Here is an 18461-nt window from a genome sequence, read left to right as displayed (position 1 = left end):
CACCCCGCAAGGACCCCCCCCCGGGGTCCTCACCCGAGGCCCATTTGCTGGCAGTGGCGCAGCAGCCCCCCTCCGCTTCGTGTCATTCCGGGGAGCTGAGGGGAAGGAGCGGGACAAGACACCGGGCCGAGCCTGCCTTCCGAAATGTCGACCAAGAATTTCCGCGTCAGCGACGGCGACTGGATCTGCCCGGACAAAAAGTGAGCGGAGGAGGAGGAGGAGGAGGCAGCGAAGGGAGAAAGGCCGGGCGGGCGAAGGAGAGGCCTGGGGCGGGACGCGGGTAGCAGTGAGGCCTCGGCCCCCGTGGTGTCGCGGGGGCCGGGGAAGCGAAGGCGCGGGCGGGCGGGCGGAGGGAGCGCGCTTTTCTCTCCCCCCCACACACGCCGCTTTCCTGGGGAACGGAGAGGTAGGCCGCCGCCGCTGCTGCTGGGCCCGCTTTCCCTCAGCCCCTTGAATGGTCCTTTTGTCCAGCGGCGAGGCGGGGAGAGGGATGGATGGAGAAACGCGCGTCTTCGCTTTGCCCGTTGTTGTTGCCGTTGCCGCCGGTCGTCCTCCTGAGGTGCTTCGTTTCCCCATGCAGAGTATTCCTGCCTGCGGGTGAAAACCCGGGAGTGGGGTGTTTCCGGCCGTTCATTTGTTTGTTTATTGAGTTTGTATCCCACCTTTCTTCTAACGTTCGGCCTCATTGCAAGGGCCAGGGTTGTAGTGAGTGAGAGCACACGCTCCAACGTTATTATTATTATTATTATTATTAATACCCCGCCCATCTAGCTGGGTTTCCCCAGTCACTCTGGGCAGCTCCCAACAGAACATTAATAATAATTATAAGAATAAAGTGATAAAACATTTATCCCATGAAAATAGGGACAGCCCAATTCCATAATGATCATTTTTTATATTTATACCCCGCACATCTGACTGGGTTGCCCTAGCCACTCTGGGCGGCTTTGAACATATATAAAAACATAATGAAACATTAAACTTTTTTTAAAAAAAGAACACTTCCCTATACAGGATTGCCTTCAGGCAGCTCAGGAGTCAGAAAACTGCATGCTCTTCAACATTTCTCCAATGCTAATAGGACATCCCTAAGGAAATGTAGGACATTCTGGGATCAAATCAGAAACTGGGACAGCTTCTCTAAATCAGGGATGCCCCTGGAAAATAGGGACACTTGGAGGGTCTGCAGTGAAAATAGAGACATCCCCTCCAACATTTTTCCACTGAAAATAGATGTCCTATGGAAAAGTGGAACATTCCAGGATCAAGTCAGAAATCTGGGACTGTCCCTGGAAAATAGGGACACTTGGAGGATCTGTGAGAGGGAGATAGACTTTGAAATTTTCTCCACGCAATGTGTAATTCTGTACATCTTTTATCACATGCCCCCTTTTGCTTACTCATCTCTTTTTTCTTTTTCTTTTGCACTGCCATTCTGGCAAAGCAAGTTCAGCTGAGTTCAGTGGGGTTTAGGCTCAATGTGCGGGGTTGCTGCCTCGTAGTGGACGCTTTTCTGTTCGAAATGTGCTGCATTGCCTTTTGAAGCAAAGCAGCTATGTTTGCTATGAGGGATGCATGGGATGTTCTGTGGATGTTTTTTGACAATTGTTTTTGGAAACCTGGCAGCCTTAAATTGCCATAGCACTAGAAAGTTATGGGGTAACGACAATCATAACGTCTGCAGAAATGAAAGATAAATGTGCCAATCTCTGTTGGAACAAGTTCAAATTATTACATTTTCGAATCTCATGCTGGAACTAGCTAAAATACCATGTAGTAGTGAGCAAGCTAAGAACTTGAAAAGGCATTGGTGGGAAACTGTATTGTTCAGCTGTTTACACGTTTTTATCACTCATTGTATGTGTTTCAGATAGTATTTTAAAAAGCCAGTGAATTCTAAACACTTAGCATATACTGGTATAAAACATATAAAATTGAGTCATTGGCTGTGCTTATGCATTGCTGAGCCATGTTTTGTTTTAAACATGGCTTGTTCAACAAACTACAGATCACCTCACCAGTGAGGAAACAAGCTCCACCTTTTTCTTTTTGCTTGCTTTCAGCTGCTTTTGCTGGGTTCAGGTATAATGCCTAGCATTTGTTAAAACAGCCCTGGTCCATAAGCCAACAACAAATCAGTTCTTTGGTTGTCCTTGAATATTTCCACCACACTTGCCATCTTTTCCTGCCACACCAGTGTAGTGTTTTGAGAACCATTGGACTACTGCAACCGACTACAACTCTTGTAATCCTTTAAATTTGGCAGTTTAGGCTGACGCTGATTGCAGCTGGAGTCCAGCAACATCTAAACATCACAGGTTCCTTATCACTGAGCTAAAACATGCCAGCTATAAAGCATTTTTAATATATACAAAGCTTCTGAAAGCCCTGTTGCCCAAGTGCCTTATTTAGAAGATGACCATTATCTTGCCAGAGGTAGTACAAACTCAATTTCAGTAACGGTGTTACTACTGAAATGTTTAGGTATAAAGCCACACAGTTGTAATGTTTCTAGTGAGTTATTAACATACTGTGTTGCATACCTTTTGCATGGGAGAAGAATATTCAAAAAGTTAATGAGGTGCAAGCAACATGAATATCTTAAGACTGACTCTATATTTGTGTTTAGAAATTTAGTTTTAAAATGTAGACTGCAATCCTAAGCATACTAACTGGAAAAAAATCCCATTAAACTCTGTAGAACTTTAAAGTTATTGTTTAGTATCATGTTTAGAAAAAATGGCTCTTCAGTCATGTTTCCTTTTTTTGAAGGTGTGGAAACGTTAACTTTGCTAGAAGAACCAGCTGCAACAGATGTGGTCGAGGTAATTATAAGTTATGCTTCTTTTGAGAGGGAAATTTATTGCAGAAACTCCAATTTATAATAAATTGTCTGAATCTTGTTAACCTTTCAGAAAAAACCACAGAGGCCAAGATGATGAAAGCTGGGGGAACTGAGATAGGGAAGACACTTGCTGAAAAAAGCCGTGGTCTATTCAGTGCTAATGATTGGCAGTGTAAAACGTATGTTTATCCTAAAGCTCTAGTTCATTTCTAATTTCTATTAAACGTGTGCTTTTTCTCTTTTAATATCGAATTGTCTATTTTTAGCTGTCTGTTTTTCTTCCTTTTCTTTATTATCCGCATGTATTTCCTACTTTTTATGCAAACCAATCCTATGTATGTTTACTCAGAAGTAAGTCCCACTGTGTGCATAGGATTCCAGTGTTATGCTTGTGCTACTGCCATATTATTTACAACCACATGCATTATAAAAATATTAAAACATTAAAAATTCAACTATAAATTCTTTAGTTGGCAGCACTAAATATTTTAATTTCCTCTTCATTCTTAAGCACTCTTTTTGCAATTCATATTGGAAAATAAAATGGACCTAAAGGTTTTCATATAGCCTGAGATAAAAGTGCAACCATGTGATGCCTATTGAAAGTCAACTTTCTGAATTTATAAGCATTTATTTGTATTAGTAATTTAGTCTGAATTAAGTGGCATCAGTTGATTGGCATCTGTTTCTCTTCTCCTTTCCCTTATTTCACTGCCATCATATGGGAACTGCATAATTGCACTACAATTTGTATGTGGTAGAAGAGTATTTCCCCAAACTTCATTTTGCTGACCTGCAAAAAGAAATCAGTTTGGTTGCCTGCTGACTCGAAATACAGGGTTTTGCTTGCTTTTTCTTAATTGTACTTTGTTCAGATGTCATCCAAGTAGGAGAATAGGTTTGTTGCGTATGTTGTTGGAACTGTTTTCACTACACAAAATAAGTCTTCACCAATGTATCTGCTGTAAAAGGAGATCATTGTTGTCAGTTCTGTATTTTGATTAAAAGTTGTTTAAATATCAGTGATATTCACTATTGTATACTTAAAGTATCTTGGAAGTAATAAAATGACTCCTGTAGGTCTTAAAAATGGGTTTTAAAATTTAAGGTATTGACTAGTTTAATTTCTTAATTTTTGAACCAATGTAGTTTCTGTATTTAAACTGTCAATCATGTTTTTCTTCCCAAAGATGTGGCAACGTTAATTGGGCCAGGAGATCAGAATGCAATATGTGCAACACACCAAAATATGCCAAACTTGAGGAAAGGACAGGTATTTGTTTCAAATTATCTAAAATAATGTTTTTAGAGATACAGCACATGCAACCATATTCCCTCCTCCTTTGTGAGCAGCTTTTGTGATAAAGCAATGATGAACTTTGGGAACTGTTGGCTTGGAACCAAAAGCATTCCACACATTGCTTGATTTTGCTTTTGCTTTAGCAATTTTCTCTGGGGTTGTGGCAATTTAAAGTTAAGTTTCTGAGAGATTTGGGTGTGTCCTGGAAAGAAAATGAAAATCTGCTGAAAGAGCACCAAAACATCTCTGTAGACCATAATGGTGAAATAAGAGATCCCAGAACTTCTTCAAGAGTTACTGAGATTTCCAGACATCTTACTTCACATGTTTAGAGAACGTAGGTGAAGAGACTTGGCCTTGTTCTCAGCCCCCTTGTGTTGCTAATAACTAGACCCTTGAGATCTTTGTGTTAAGCTGGTTTTGGTTCTGTATACTACATTATAGCACTTGTCAATAAGTTAGCTTAATGTGCGCACACACAACAAAAGGCCTTTGTCCCTCTGCCATACATAGCAAATACCACCGCAACATTGATCTGCGTGTTTTGTCAATCCCCTCTTCCCAGCTCCATCAATGCTTAGCACATGCCCTTCCTCTGCCACCTCTCAGCACTAAGGAGTGCTCAGTATGAGAGTTACCGCTCCTCTCTACCATTGTATCCTTGCCTCTTGCAGACCATGTGGAGTAGGAAGGTGCAAGCACTCTGCAGAACGTAAGTGCTTGAGCTTTGAATACTGCCTCAAATTGAGAGGTGCGAGAGAGGAGGAAGCTTCTTCCTAACTTCAAAGGAAATGGGTGGCTGAAATGACTGCCACAGAGATGGACAAAGCAGCTGTGGAAGGGGGTCTCCAAGTTCCAAGTGCAGGAAGAAAGCAGATATCTTCATGGTCCTGTGCTTCATGGAAAAATCCTCTCTCCACTACCTAGTCAGTTTTGCTCAAGCATTTCTCAGTTCTTGGGAGTGCTCAGCATGTGGGAAGCAACCATCACTATCTACAGAGTAGAGCACGTGCATACGCAACTCTCTGATCCAGTTGACTTTGGCTAGAAGTGACATGTACTTCCTGGTAGAGGCAGCAGCAGCAATTACACTGAGCACAACTTAACACTGAGTGGTATTAGACAAGCTTGGAAAAATTGGCACTGAGACTAAGTGACCTCTACTCTCTGCTGTAGAAAGAAACAATGTATAAAGAAAAAAAATAGTCTTCTGTGTTCTTATCTGTGTCCTTATGTTTGCTTTTTGACATTTCTGAAACTTCTTTTTGCAGGATATGGTGGGGGCTTTAATGAAAGGGAGAATGTTGAATACATAGAACGTGAAGAGTCAGATGGGGAATATGATGAGGTAGGCAGTATGTACCTGGTGAATGTGTATGTAATTGTCAAGACTGAGTACAGGCAACCAAGGAGCGCATAAAGCCAAAACTGTGCATAGTCAATGGCAGGTGGGATTGCCAAAGTCTTTTTTCCCAGGCACTTGTCCCCTTTATAATTTTTCTCTTAAAAATTGCCACGCGCATAAAGCCGAATGAGTGCAACTTAAATGTGCATAAGTTGTAAGTTACGTATATAGCGGTAAGCTTCGTCCAAGTACTTAAAAGTAGTTCTGTAGATGTGGGTTGTGCAGGCAACCCCTGATTTGCCTGGGGGTTGCGTTCCTGGCCCCTGCGTGTATTGGGGTGCGTGTAAGCCCTCTCCACCCCCTTTTCTGGCTGCTTCTGGGTTGCTGCAATGTGCTTATGTATGATCCTGCATGCATTGAGCAACAGTACACTCTCTTATGAATACAATGTGACCTCTTGCAGTTTGGTCGCAAAAAGAAAAAATACAGAGGGAAGCCTGTTGGTCCTGCATCTATCCTAAAGGAAGTTGAAGATAAGGAATCTGAAGGAGAAGGAGAAGAAGAGGAGGATGAGGATGGAGATCTGTCGAAGTATAAGTTGGATGAGGTAAAACCATTCTTCTGTCTTGTTTCCTTTTTGGCTAAATTCACACAGCTAAACCTTGATTTGACTGCTGTTCAGAACTCATAGACGGCTAATGTGAGTGAACTAGCAATTTGGGAATTCATCCATTCTCTTGGTGCCTTCTCCCTGTGTTCACTGGCAAACAACAAACAAAGCATGGTTTTCCTTGCCCCTCCATAAAAAAAGAAGAAAATACTGAATCCAGTTTTGGAGTTGGCTATATTCCAAGACAGCCATAAAAATAAATATATTGGGGAGGTGTTAAGTATGACAGCATGTGCAAATTTTAAAAGTACTGCCTTTATTGAGAAGGTTCCTTTTCGGTATAGTTGCAATGAACTCATTGGGATCAACAGTACCCCACAAGGTAAAGTATATAAATGTATGAGAACAGTGTGTGGGGTCTACCTGACCCTACAGTTTTTTAAACATTTAAAAACAAGATATTGTGCCATTAACATGTGTGCAACCATAATGGTTACAGAAGTCAGCAAAGCAATAACCATTAGTTGTAAGTTAGCTGTAACAATAACACATAGATTGCACTCATATACCTGTTATTCAAGTCCCCTATGGCAGCCACCACATTTCACAACTGCAGGAGTATGAAAGAAATGGTTACATGAAAGGTTGAGTACCTTTGAGATGATACCTGCACTTGTTCTTGGTGTGAGCAGTGGCAAGCCCTACCAGTTCTTAGACTGCCTTTCTCAACAAACATCTCAGGCAAGTTGGCTATAATTTAGAAGCAGGTTCCTACAGGAGGCGGCAGTTCTTCACATAACCAGGTACTAACCTGTATGCCAAATTGGCATAGGATAATGTATGCTACAGGAAAAGGAAGCAGTGCCAGATGTGACCCCCTCGTATTGAATTAGTAAAGACAGCATATTAGGGTTATGCATGTGTCACATATGCACAAATGTGTGTGGACGCATGCACAGTAGCCAGCTGAAATACCCAGTTTTGACAACAGGCAAATACAGATGAATATATGAGAAATGCTTGTTCTTATAAAATTAAATTTTCCGTCAAGAGAAATTTTATTGCAACTTGACCATGTATGTTTCATTTTTTTAACGACATTTTTCATCCTCAAATGAACTAGGAGCCACACACATTCAGTTATTTCACTTCATTTTCACACCTCTGTGACCTAAGTTAGGTTTCAGAGGCCACCTGGTCTTCGAGTTGCCATATTTCCAAAAATGAAAATCTAGACGAGAGTTGTTTAGCCTTTTTTTGTTTTAGCATACGTGACTCTGTTTACACATCGCCGTCCTCTCTACCCAAGTGCAGCCCCCTGTTCTTCTGCTGCCGTTGTGGAGTAGCTGCACGTGGCAGGTGGAAGGCTGAAGGTGACATTGTGTGCGCTCTCCTCCCAGCACCACGGGTAGACCGTGAAGTCACTGAAGCCCAGGCTGGTGAGGATGGGCGGCGGCAGCGGGGCGGGGCCGTCGCTGCCTCCATGGGGTGGCTTGACAGGGGTGGTCTTGATGTCTCCCGGGTACAGGACAACGGGCGTAGAAGGGCCCGACTTCTCGGGTATCCTGCACCACGACTTGCGCTTCTGCACAGTGCAATCCGCCGCCTTGCTGCCATCGCTCTCATTGCCCGGAGGAGACACCTCAGGTGTGCGTGGCAGGGAAGTAGGCAGAACTCTGCAGCTGCAGTTTCTTTCCACACACGGCTTGTCACCCAAAAGTGGTCGCAACCCTGACCGCTGAACATTGTTGACATTTTCCAAGTCCGATTCCCGGACGTGTCAAGGTTTTCCCAGACATATGGCAGCCGTAGCTGGTCTGCTTCATGACCAAGTAAGGATTCCACCCAGGTTTCCCTGGACTCGGGCTGAAGTTTATTTTATTTATTTTATAAATAAAGGTAAGTATGTAGCAAGTTGCTTAACTGCACCGTATTACATTGTTTTGAGGCAGGACAAAGATAACAGATACCATATAAATGAAATAGTTTTCCGAATGCTTTGTTTCTAACAAAAATAACTTGTTGGGGTTTTTTTCAGGATGAAGATGAAGAAGATGCAGATCTCTCAAAATATAATCTTGATGCTAGTGAGGAAGAAGATTCCACCAAGAAGAAATCTACAACTAGGCGCAGCCGTTCCAAGTCTCGATCTTCTCGTTCACGATCTTCATCTCGCTCATCCTCCCACTCAAGCTCAAGGTCTAGGTCCAGGTAAACGGGTACAGGTCAAGGGTAACGCCAGACAAAATGTCAGTATCTAACTTTCTTTATTTACATCTCTTTTGTGATTGATTTTTTTACTTTTTATTTTTCACGGTTTGAGTTAAGCTAATAAATCTTAGATAGCTAGCCTGCACAGGTAGTCTGTGCTTAAACTGAGAAAATTGCAGGTGCTCACTATAAATATCAGGGTACATGTTAGTGTAATAGTGTAAGTGAACATTTTCTTACTGACTCAAGTAAACTGTAGCTTATAATTTTAATTTTATATCTCTAAACAAACAGGGTTTCTCTGTCACTCTTGCTGGTTAGGTTTGTGATGGCACCGAATATTTGATACCAGTTTTTTGCTTCATCAGAAGTACTCTTATATGCTACATTTCCATGGTGTATCAGTTGCAGGAAATGCTCTATGAACCCTGGCAAATATAACCATTCTTTGGTGACTTACAGCCTGGATAATCCAGTTAACAATGGTTATTTCCCCCCAGCATTCTGTATTCTCTGTGTTGGAGATCACCTTATGTAGCCACCGTCCTGTATATAGAATGATACTATTGAGAGACGAAAATTCTACATAATTATTGCAGAACATCGAATAAATAAAAATATTTAATTTGTCAGTTTGCTGGTTGAAACTTTGGAGAAATGTAGTTTGGTACATAATTTTTGACGTTATTGACACTCGTATGCCTTTTGGGTGCTAGTTAAACCACAAATGCAATTTCAATGTCAAATGTGTTTCCTAGTGGTTATGTTCTTTGAGAATAAACTCCTGGCAGGCAATAAAAATGTTTCCCAAGTGGAATTGAAATTTTGAGACAAACCTCTTCATTAATACGGAACAGTGCTACGGGAACACTTCTTAATTCGGGAATTGTGGAATCCACTGTGCCTCCATGTTTGGCTTATACATACATGCCAGGCGTCTTGAACTGCCCCTTCCTGAAAACAGTTGTTTGAAAAATAATTGTAGAATGTTCACTGGTCTATTAGAATAAATCTTTAACTCTTGCTTTCAGAGCATCCTAGCCTTTATTTTTTGACACAAATATAACATTGTAAGTTGGCTTCTTTACATTATTTACAATATCTGGTTTTCAATTTTGAGCCAAATATTTCTTACTAACTTTTAATGTTTAAAAGTAAAATTTTAGAATTTTTTGTATATGCAGCTTATAAACTGAGGTTAATAACTGATGATATTCTTAACATTTTAAGGTAACTTAATATTTTATCTTTTATTGATCAGGATCCAAAGAACCCTGAAAGCCCATGAGGGCTTTAGGCTTATATTTCTTTAATGACACTCCCTTTTTACTAAGTGGCAAACTGCTTTTAAAACTGTAGAATGTTTAAAAACCAGCTTGTGACATTGTATGGAAGTTAGGTATTCAAAGCAAAAATCTGTTCAACTAGCTTAGCACATTCTGCTTCTGTTAGCTCAAAGCAGCTTTTTGGATCCTGACCAACCACTTATTAAATGCTGTGAAGGAAATAAAAATTACTTTCACTTCCAATACAAATTACACGGAAGAGTAGATTTCCATTTGATTCTTATATTTTTATTCACAAAAAAATTAAAATCCTTCATGTTGTTTCAGGTCAAGAAGCTCTTCCAGCTCAAGGTCAAGATCTCATTCCACTTCCAGAGAACGTTCTAGATCTCGTGGGTCGAAATCAAGGTGAATGAGGTAGCAACCTCTCTGCTTGTCAGAGAGAGAGAGAGAGGCGAAAAGATCACCAGAAATTACTGTTTTATTTTGAATATTTTGTTCTCACATATAATTTTTGTTCAATGCAATAACAATAGTAATGAACTTGTTATAAAAATTGTTGTATCATAAATATACTTCACTGATGTAAAAGGCTTTAAAAACGTACCAGTCCTCTTTTCTGATAAACCTCAATCAACAGAGCCCAATTTCTCTCTTTCATAGACAGCACAAAGAGAGAGGGGTCTCTGTAGTTATGGACCTCACAAAACTTGCCCAAAGCAGAGTGGGAAATCCAGTTGGGAATATTGAATATGTGCACTGGTCTCCCTCAGACTGCCCTGATATTTTGTGTGTGTCCATAAGCACTAGGCGGAAAGATAAAGGGTTGTACCCTATGACACAGGAAAAGCATTGGCTTATGCTATACAGAATGTAGTAGCCAAATTGTTCACAGGAGCAAATGTTAGTCCTTTACTGTGAGAGCTGCACCGGTTGGCTATTTACTACCAGACAGGTTTAAGGTTTTTGTGTTCATTCACAACTTGAGTTCAAAGTACTTTGAAGACCACCTAATTCCTTCTGCTCCACCTTGATCACTGAAATAGTCTGATGGGGCACTTTTGGTGGTTCCCCACGCCCCTGAGGTTCAATTGACCTTTACCAGGAACTGAACCTTGAATGTGATAGCCCGTGTATCCTGTGGAGTTCCCGCCATATAAAAGTCCATCAGGAGTAATCCCTGCTTTCTTTCAGACCCTTGTAACAGCCTTCTACCAATCCTTTCTTACTGATACTTTTACTGTTGAGTACTGTGCTTTATGTTGTATACTACCTTATATTTTCTGTGAAGCTACGGTTTATAAAGTAAATGAAATACAATGTGTGAGAGCCAATGCAGTGTGCAGTTGCATGTGCCTATGCAATGCGACTTCTGTATGTATATAAGATTATTGTGGCCGTTCAGTCTTCCTAATGACTATACTTGTTTTTAAAGGTCTGTGAAATGCATACAGTTATGTAAAATGTCTAAACTAATGCCTCAGCCTTTTTCTTAATGTAGGGAATGTGAAAATGTTCATTTCTCACTTTAGACTTAAATTGTTTGCTGTTGCTGAGAAGCAACAATTGCATAAAGCTGAATAATTGCTTCTGCATTGGTCTTGATCATTATATGATCAGTTCTGGTCAGTCTGTGAGTAATTTGCCCACAATCCCATATTGAGAAGCTCTTAAGGCAGAATTCTTATTGGCACAGCAGTAAGTATTTATGTCCTAATATAATTTCATTTTACATTTGCAGCGTGTGTTCTAGATTGGATATATATGTTGTAGATTGTTGCAACCTCGTTATTTATGCTAGGATTAAGTCTGATTTATTTCTTAATAAAGATCCAGCTCCAGATCCGTCAGGGGTTCTTCAACCCCAAGAAAAAGATCTTACTCAAGCTCTCGCTCATCATCTTCCCCTGAGAGAAGCAGAAAGAGAAGCCGATCTAGATCTTCATCTGGTGATCGCAAAAAAAGGCGAACGAAATCACTGTCACCTGAAAGGTTTGGGTTTCTGTAGAATAAGAATGGTTCTTTAAATGTTAACTGTGGAAGGGCTAGAAAAGGAACAGTATGTTTAAGTATTGTGTGTTTGAAGATAGCTGTTTTCATTTTTGTAGATTCCATTTATCCCAGCTGATGCCATTTCTTTTAAAAGTCGGTCAAACTTTTTAGTTAAATTTTTTCATATATCTACTTCTCACAAATAGATCAGAAAAAAAATGTTTTTAAAGTCCTAAAGCACTCTTAGTTTTTTTTTCTAGATTACAAATGAAGGTATTATTACCTAAAAGTTCTATATTGATGCAAACTGTGGAATGCGGTTATGATACAGAGATGAAGTCCAAATAATTGCATTCCCAGTTCATATATTCCCCGTTTTCTTTCTCCCTCCCAATTCCCCCTCCCCAATGAAAATCACTGCAATTCAAACTTACTTGTTTGCATGCTTTCTTCCATCTTTTATCTTGCAGACACCGAAGGTCATCATCTGGATCTTCTCATTCTGGATCCCGTACAAGTTCTAAAAAGAAATAGTATATTAAAACTCAAACACACACGAAAATAGTCCACTGCATGAGACATTTTTAAGAAGTTGGTGTCTTACTTGGTCAGAAGTGCTAAATCCTGCTAGTAGAGGTGCATGTTTAATGGAAAACTGCAGCTATTTTAATTCATGAAACAAAATGTAATGAAATATTTTAAGCCATAAATTGCCTCCAGAAAGGTGAGTAGCATGACTTTTTTTTTCTAAGTGCCTGCCCCTTCTTGATTTGACTGGTTTGTTACTTCCCAGTTCTAAGACTCTAATTTTGTTGAAGAACTTTCTATGTTATGCTGCCATCCTGATTTGTCATATAGCCTTCATGTTTGCTAGTCACAAAACTACCAAGGGGACAGTTCATTTGATGTTAATATGCACTCTGGTTTCTAAACTGGTCCAGGCCACTCCTTCCCCACCGCCAGCCATTCCTGCAAGGATCACAAAAGCTACTGTAGTATATCTTCAGATGCAAAGCAAGAGATACTTCAGAGAGAGAACTGCCTTCCATAAGGAAGTGTTGTGCTTTCTAAGTGAAAGTAACTCAAACTAGAAAACAATTATTCTTCCAGTAGACAGGATCAAAGTAGACATGTAAGCTACCTTGTGTTGCTTCTTGGATAGTCAGCCAGAAACAAAACTTGGTTACAGTTTTGTCCTGATTTTGCATCTGTGAGTACTTTCTGGTGGCATGTAACTTCCTAAGTTTTTGGCAGCCACATCCTGGCTAATCAATAGCTCTGTTTTTGCTGCAGCACAAAATATATGCACAGCATCTAAAGGAATGTGTAATATTCCTTCCTACCGGAGCTTTTCAGGTATCTCTCTCTGTGTCCCTTCCCCAAAAAGCTGTTCCTGAAGTACTCTCTTGAGTCATTCAATTTTAGTACCAGAACTGGACGCTGGTGTGCCATCTCCCCCACCACCCTCAGTCACATGCATGGAATCTTTGGTTCATGCTAGAAATTGAGCCGCTAGTGTATATTAAGATACAATTAAGCACAGGCAATGGCCTTTTTGCGCACAAAGTACAAACGTGTAGGTGTACATTGCTGCAACCAGGAAGTGGCCAGGAAAGGGTGTGGGGCAGGGCCGTAACGGGCTTACACACACTCCGCTGATGCAAGCAGGGGTCAGGAACTCAGTCCCCATGCAAAACAGTTGTGCCCTGTACTAAGATCCAAAGCGCTCAGATTTTGTGAAATGTTTTCCAAATGTGTAGAAATGTAATAACAAAATCAGTTTCTTCTAAGTCAGTAAAATTCAATTTACACTAGAAAACTATATATTTATAACTCTCCCAGAAAACACTGTGACTCTTCTAAAGTATAAATGCTTACTAAAACAAATCTCAAATCATTGCATATCTTTTTGGATGACTGTAAATTTATGGCTTAAAATGCTTCATTAAATTTGTTTTACTAGCAAATATTTGTTAAATACTGACCATTCTTAAGCTCCGTTTGCTTGGGAGAAATGTGTCTTCAGTGAGATCCCAAGGTAAGTATGTTAAGGAAGCTTAGTGGTTCTAGGAAAGAAGCTGTATATCTTACTTGTATATTGGATCATCTGCATTTTAAAGCAAACTGCACAACAACAAATGGAGCAGAACTTGTCTTTATTTTATTTTATTTTTATTTTATGAACATCTTAAATTTTTTGGACTGATCAAAGACAAAGTAAAATGGTTTTGCTGTAGAAATATTTTGGATAAATTTTGCAGGAAAAAAATGCCCTGTAATCCTGTGTTGCTTTCTCTTAGGTATCTTTTCTTTTTCTTTTCTCTCTTCCTTTTTGCTAAGCATAGCTTAGGTTGCACAAGAACAAATAGTCTTTGTAACTGTGCCTCTGACTTCTTGAAAGTCTGTCTAAAAGTGTGAAAATCAGATTTGCTAGATGCTACATGTTAATTTAGTTATTCTTGTGCTTTGTATTCTGAAGTATTGTACCTAACAAGTTCTTAAACTCAGCAAATTATAGGTTAGAGATGACTGGGAAAATTATGGGTTTCATTTGGCTTGGATTAAAATGTACTGGTTTGTTCTATGACGATATAATTCTGTAGACATATGTAAATAAAGCATGTCAATCAAAGATGAAGTGTGCATATACTTGAGTTTTAAGTAACACCTGTCTGAATAATTTCAAAAATATTGAGTATTCTGCAAGTTAGTTCCATTTTGCATTCATATGGGTCTATTCTGAGTATTTATTTACTTGGTTAAGATCAGAGAGATGTGTTATTTACACTCCTTGGCTTGCCTCCTGTGCCTCTACAGTGGATTAACTAGCTAACTTTCAGCAAAGCTCATCTTCCAAAACTGAAAGAGGTCTGTAAGAGATTGCATCATAGTAACCACCAGCAATAGCAGAGTTCTTAACCTATGCTGCATGGTGTTATCATTTAGAAATGCTTGCCTTCTATTGTTAAGACTTTTAAAAAAATTACTTAGTGGTTTTTGGAAAGTGTAGTTTCTTACATGCTGCAATATCACTATAATTCCCCCCTGTGCTATAAGAAAATTCACAGCATGCTCTTCTCAAGCACTTACTGTTCAGTTGGTTAATAGAACTGAAAATAAAAGAACACAAACAACTATCCTATTGTAGAAAGGGTTGGGTGCTAAAATAGTTAATGAGCAATTGAACAAGTCACCTTAGCCAGAGACCATGGCAGTTAAACACCACATAAGATACAAGAAATACATACTAAATATTAAGTAAACCTAGTATTTAAAATCTGATCTAGAACAAATTAATGCAGCATTGAAATCAATAGCCAGCTTTCGTAACTTCACTGTTCTTATTTGGGGATCCTTCTGGCCCAAAGGGCAGCTGTTTGTTGCTAGGTACAGGTTGTAAGGCTGTAAAAATGTTTTCCAAAATACATTTCTGATGGGTATTCGTTTTCAGAGCTGCATCTGCATTGTATCAGGAGTGTTGTAGAAGTGATCTGGAGTTTATGGGGAGAGGGAGGGAAAAATTAAAACTACACACATGCTCGCTTGCTCACTCACACATAATTTTTGTTTTTGTTTTGCTATATAGCACAAAAGGGCTGTCATCCCTAAACCAGAAGGCTTTATTCAAAGGTATTTTCTTTGAATAAGCAGTATATGCATTTTGTTACTTAGATATTGGGATGAGATTTCTGAGGAATGGGGAAGGGGAAATGTTTCACATAGCAAAGGGAGGAATTTCAACCCCATAGTATGTATTCCCTTAAAGCTTTATCCCTATTGCTGAGATACTTAGTAGACTGCAGCCAGCTTGATCAGGCCAATTCATTCTCTCACACACCCCATCCTCATAACATAAACATTCTATGAAATTGTACACTTCGGGGGGGGGAATCTAATATAGTCTATTATCGTGTGGGTGAGAGACTAGTTTATGTCCAGACCTGTTGTGGATGTAGGTGTGAAAATAGATAGTGTGATGTGTGTCTGTGTATGAGAGTGGCTAGATGTGTGTGTTTGTATGTAAGAGCAGCTTTCACATTTCCCCAGGCACAGGGGGATGTTCTAAAGAACCCATGATGTATAATCTAAAAAGGGCACAAGTACAGTGGTACCTCAAGTTAAGTAATTCGTTCCAGAGGTCCGTACTTAACCTGAAACTGTTCTTAACCTGAAGCACCACTTTAGCTAATGGGGCCTCCCGCTGCTGCCCCGCCGCCGGAGCACGATTTCTGTTCTCATCCTGAAGCAAAGTTCTTAACCTGAAGCACTATTTCTGGGTTAGCGGAGGCTGTAACCCGAAGCGTATGCAACCCGAGGTACCACTGTATTGCATAAATATATAGGCTTCAACACTTTGGAAGTCCTAGAACAGGTTTTCCCAAATTTGGGTCTCCAGCTGTTTTTGGACTACAGTTCCCATCATCCCTGACCCCTGGTCCTGCTTGCTAGGGATGATGGGAATTATAGTCCAACAACAGCTGGAGACCCAAGTTTGTTGCTGCTCTCTCTGTTTTCCCCATACAAGGTTCATTAAGGTGGAAAAGGCACCAACATCAATCTATGCTAGGGAAATTGAGGTGGGAATTATTACCCTCTCCTCCGTTAGTAAAGGCAAAACAGCAAAAGGTGAGGTAGCTGTTTTATTCCTGCTCACAAAGATGAAATTCTGCTGAAGTATGTTTTTTTTTTATCTGAAGAGGGTGACAAGTAGGTTGGGAGAGTTTTAAAAGCTTGCAAAATCTTGTTTGGTTTAATATTTTTATGAATATGCATTCATATTTATATTTATACTTAAGAGTAACTTGTCTCTTAAGTACCTAGTTCAGTACTGCTTGCATAAAGTTTATGTGCTGACTTTTGGCATTGACTTGCTACTCAGAATTATTTTATTGCTATTTGGGAGAGAATGTTGGCAGTATGTAGATACCATTGATAAGTATCTATAAATTATTGGGTCTTTTTAAAGTGCAATCATAAAATGAAATGGGATGTTTCCAGTAACAGAAAAGCAGCTGAGCAATAGAAATGTATCACTTAATTTCCCTGCGGGGACAGATGCCCTCCAGGGCAGCATTGGTGTTACTGGAATAAGGAAGATTCCTTAGACAGTTTTTACAGCTTATCGTTATAGTTGTTTCCTCTTAGGTAGCTTTTTAACCCTTCTATAAATTTAAGCTTCCAATTGGATTTTATGGATAGTGTATGTTAAAAGTGATAGGTGGTTTCTGCTATAATTTTATCTTTTCCTCATTTACAGTTATAAAAATCTTGTTTTTTAAAATCATGGCAGATGTTAAGTCTTACACAGATATGACTTCGCTGATAAATATCACTATTACATACCAATTGTATCGGTATGTAATAACGGCAGCTTTGGACATTGTAAAGAAGTATCAGTATCCAGAGATTCAGTCACTAAAGAATTCAGCTTGTGGGAACTTCTTTTGTAAGGTCCACAGCCACTTTAAAAGTAGTTTTAGCCCACTACTCTTGTCACCAGGCAGGGAATGGAAAAGCAAAATGGTTCCTGAAGTTTGGCTGCAACAAGATTAGCCAAGGCAGCCTAAGTTAAATCTTGAAATTTGTGTTTTACAGCCCCTGCCCTATTCTGGAAAGCAAAATCCTTAGAAATTTCCAGGTTTTTTTCACTGGAGAGAAGCAGTTTGTATTTTCTCTTGTATTGATGTGGATGCTAACAGTTTTTCCAACCTTTTCTTTGAAATGGTAGGATCTATTTAAAGCATCATTCAGTGAAGCCATGAGAGAAGCTGGTGTAAAGTTAAGCTGAGATAAAATATTTTTAAAATAATATAACCGGTATTGTTTGCTCATTTTAATTTGATAGCTGTATTGGGACCCTGGCATTTGAATTCCTTAAAACTGTTTCAGTTTTAACAAGATAATGCAGCTTCTCATGTATGAGTTTACTAACTGTCAAGTGGGTTCAAAAAAGTTAATTAACCACAGTCATATCCAACAGATCACTAGATGGTGCAGTTGTTTTACTGATAGCATATACTTCTGTGCCAATGGTGTAATCCTCATACATTAAAATGGATGGTTTTTCCCCCAATGCAAAGATCAGGGTGTTAGTAAAGGCAACAGCAAAACAGCAAAAGGTTGAGGTAGCTCTTTTATTCCTGCTCAAAACCATTTGCTCTTTTCAATAAGAAGCAGAATGTTAGCATTTGGGCAATGCTTTTTATTTTACTTGCAATTTGTATCCTGTGTGGCTCAGGTGTTGTGAAGCTTACAAAACTGCTCACACATAAAACGTAAAAAATAAAAAACAGAAACCATAAATAGTAAATCCAGAACAACAGCAATTCCAATTACACATACTCAAATGCTCAGAAGAATAAAATAAACCTTTAAAAAGCATAATATAATATAATCTAGTCATATAAATACACAGGGTGAGTCCTTTAAAAGAGGCCCCGTGGATACAGAGTACACATGTTCCACGGGGCCTCTTTTAAAAGACTCATCCTGTATAAGCCTTCTAGATATTCAACCGTGCATCCTCAAGAAACTGATGTCTATATGAAATATGTTCAAATATAGCCAGAGCAGTGAGGTCTTCAGACCATTGTGTGGGTATTTATCCATCAGGTCTCAAAGCATCTTAGCAACCATAAGGACTCACAAAATCCACTTTTGTTGTCCTGCCATTAATCCCCATACTACAAAAAGAAAAAATGTAGTACATAAAAGATTTCACCATTACAAAACTGATACACACAACACAACTTCAGACCAAAAAGTAAATATCACTGGACCACACCATACGCTTCAAGGAGGCATTTTCAACATTACACCTCCAACATCTGTCTGCATTGGCCTGTGGCTTCCTATACCAAAAATAGTGTTTT

The 18461-nt window shown here is 39.5% G+C and overlaps 1 protein-coding gene across 1 annotated transcript; it reads left to right on the top strand.

Moving 5' to 3' along the window:
* The first annotated feature begins 24 nt into the window (after positions 1-24).
* Positions 25-14221, top strand: ZRANB2 (zinc finger RANBP2-type containing 2). Its single transcript, XM_081008956.1, has 10 exons — positions 25-200; positions 2773-2825; positions 2916-3024; positions 4036-4118; positions 5417-5493; positions 5954-6097; positions 8139-8311; positions 9925-10005; positions 11428-11589; positions 12060-14221. The coding sequence occupies exons 1-10, from the start codon at positions 145-147 to the stop codon at positions 12121-12123; spliced, it is 1002 nt and encodes a 333-aa protein (XP_080865082.1). The 5' UTR covers positions 25-144; the 3' UTR covers positions 12124-14221.
* The last annotated feature ends 4240 nt before the right edge of the window (positions 14222-18461 follow it).

This window comes from Podarcis pityusensis (genome assembly GCF_964106645.2).
Source record: "Podarcis pityusensis genome assembly, chromosome: 6".
Taxonomy (NCBI): domain Eukaryota; kingdom Metazoa; phylum Chordata; class Lepidosauria; order Squamata; family Lacertidae; genus Podarcis; species Podarcis pityusensis.
This window is presented reverse-complemented; position numbering and strand designations above follow the sequence as displayed.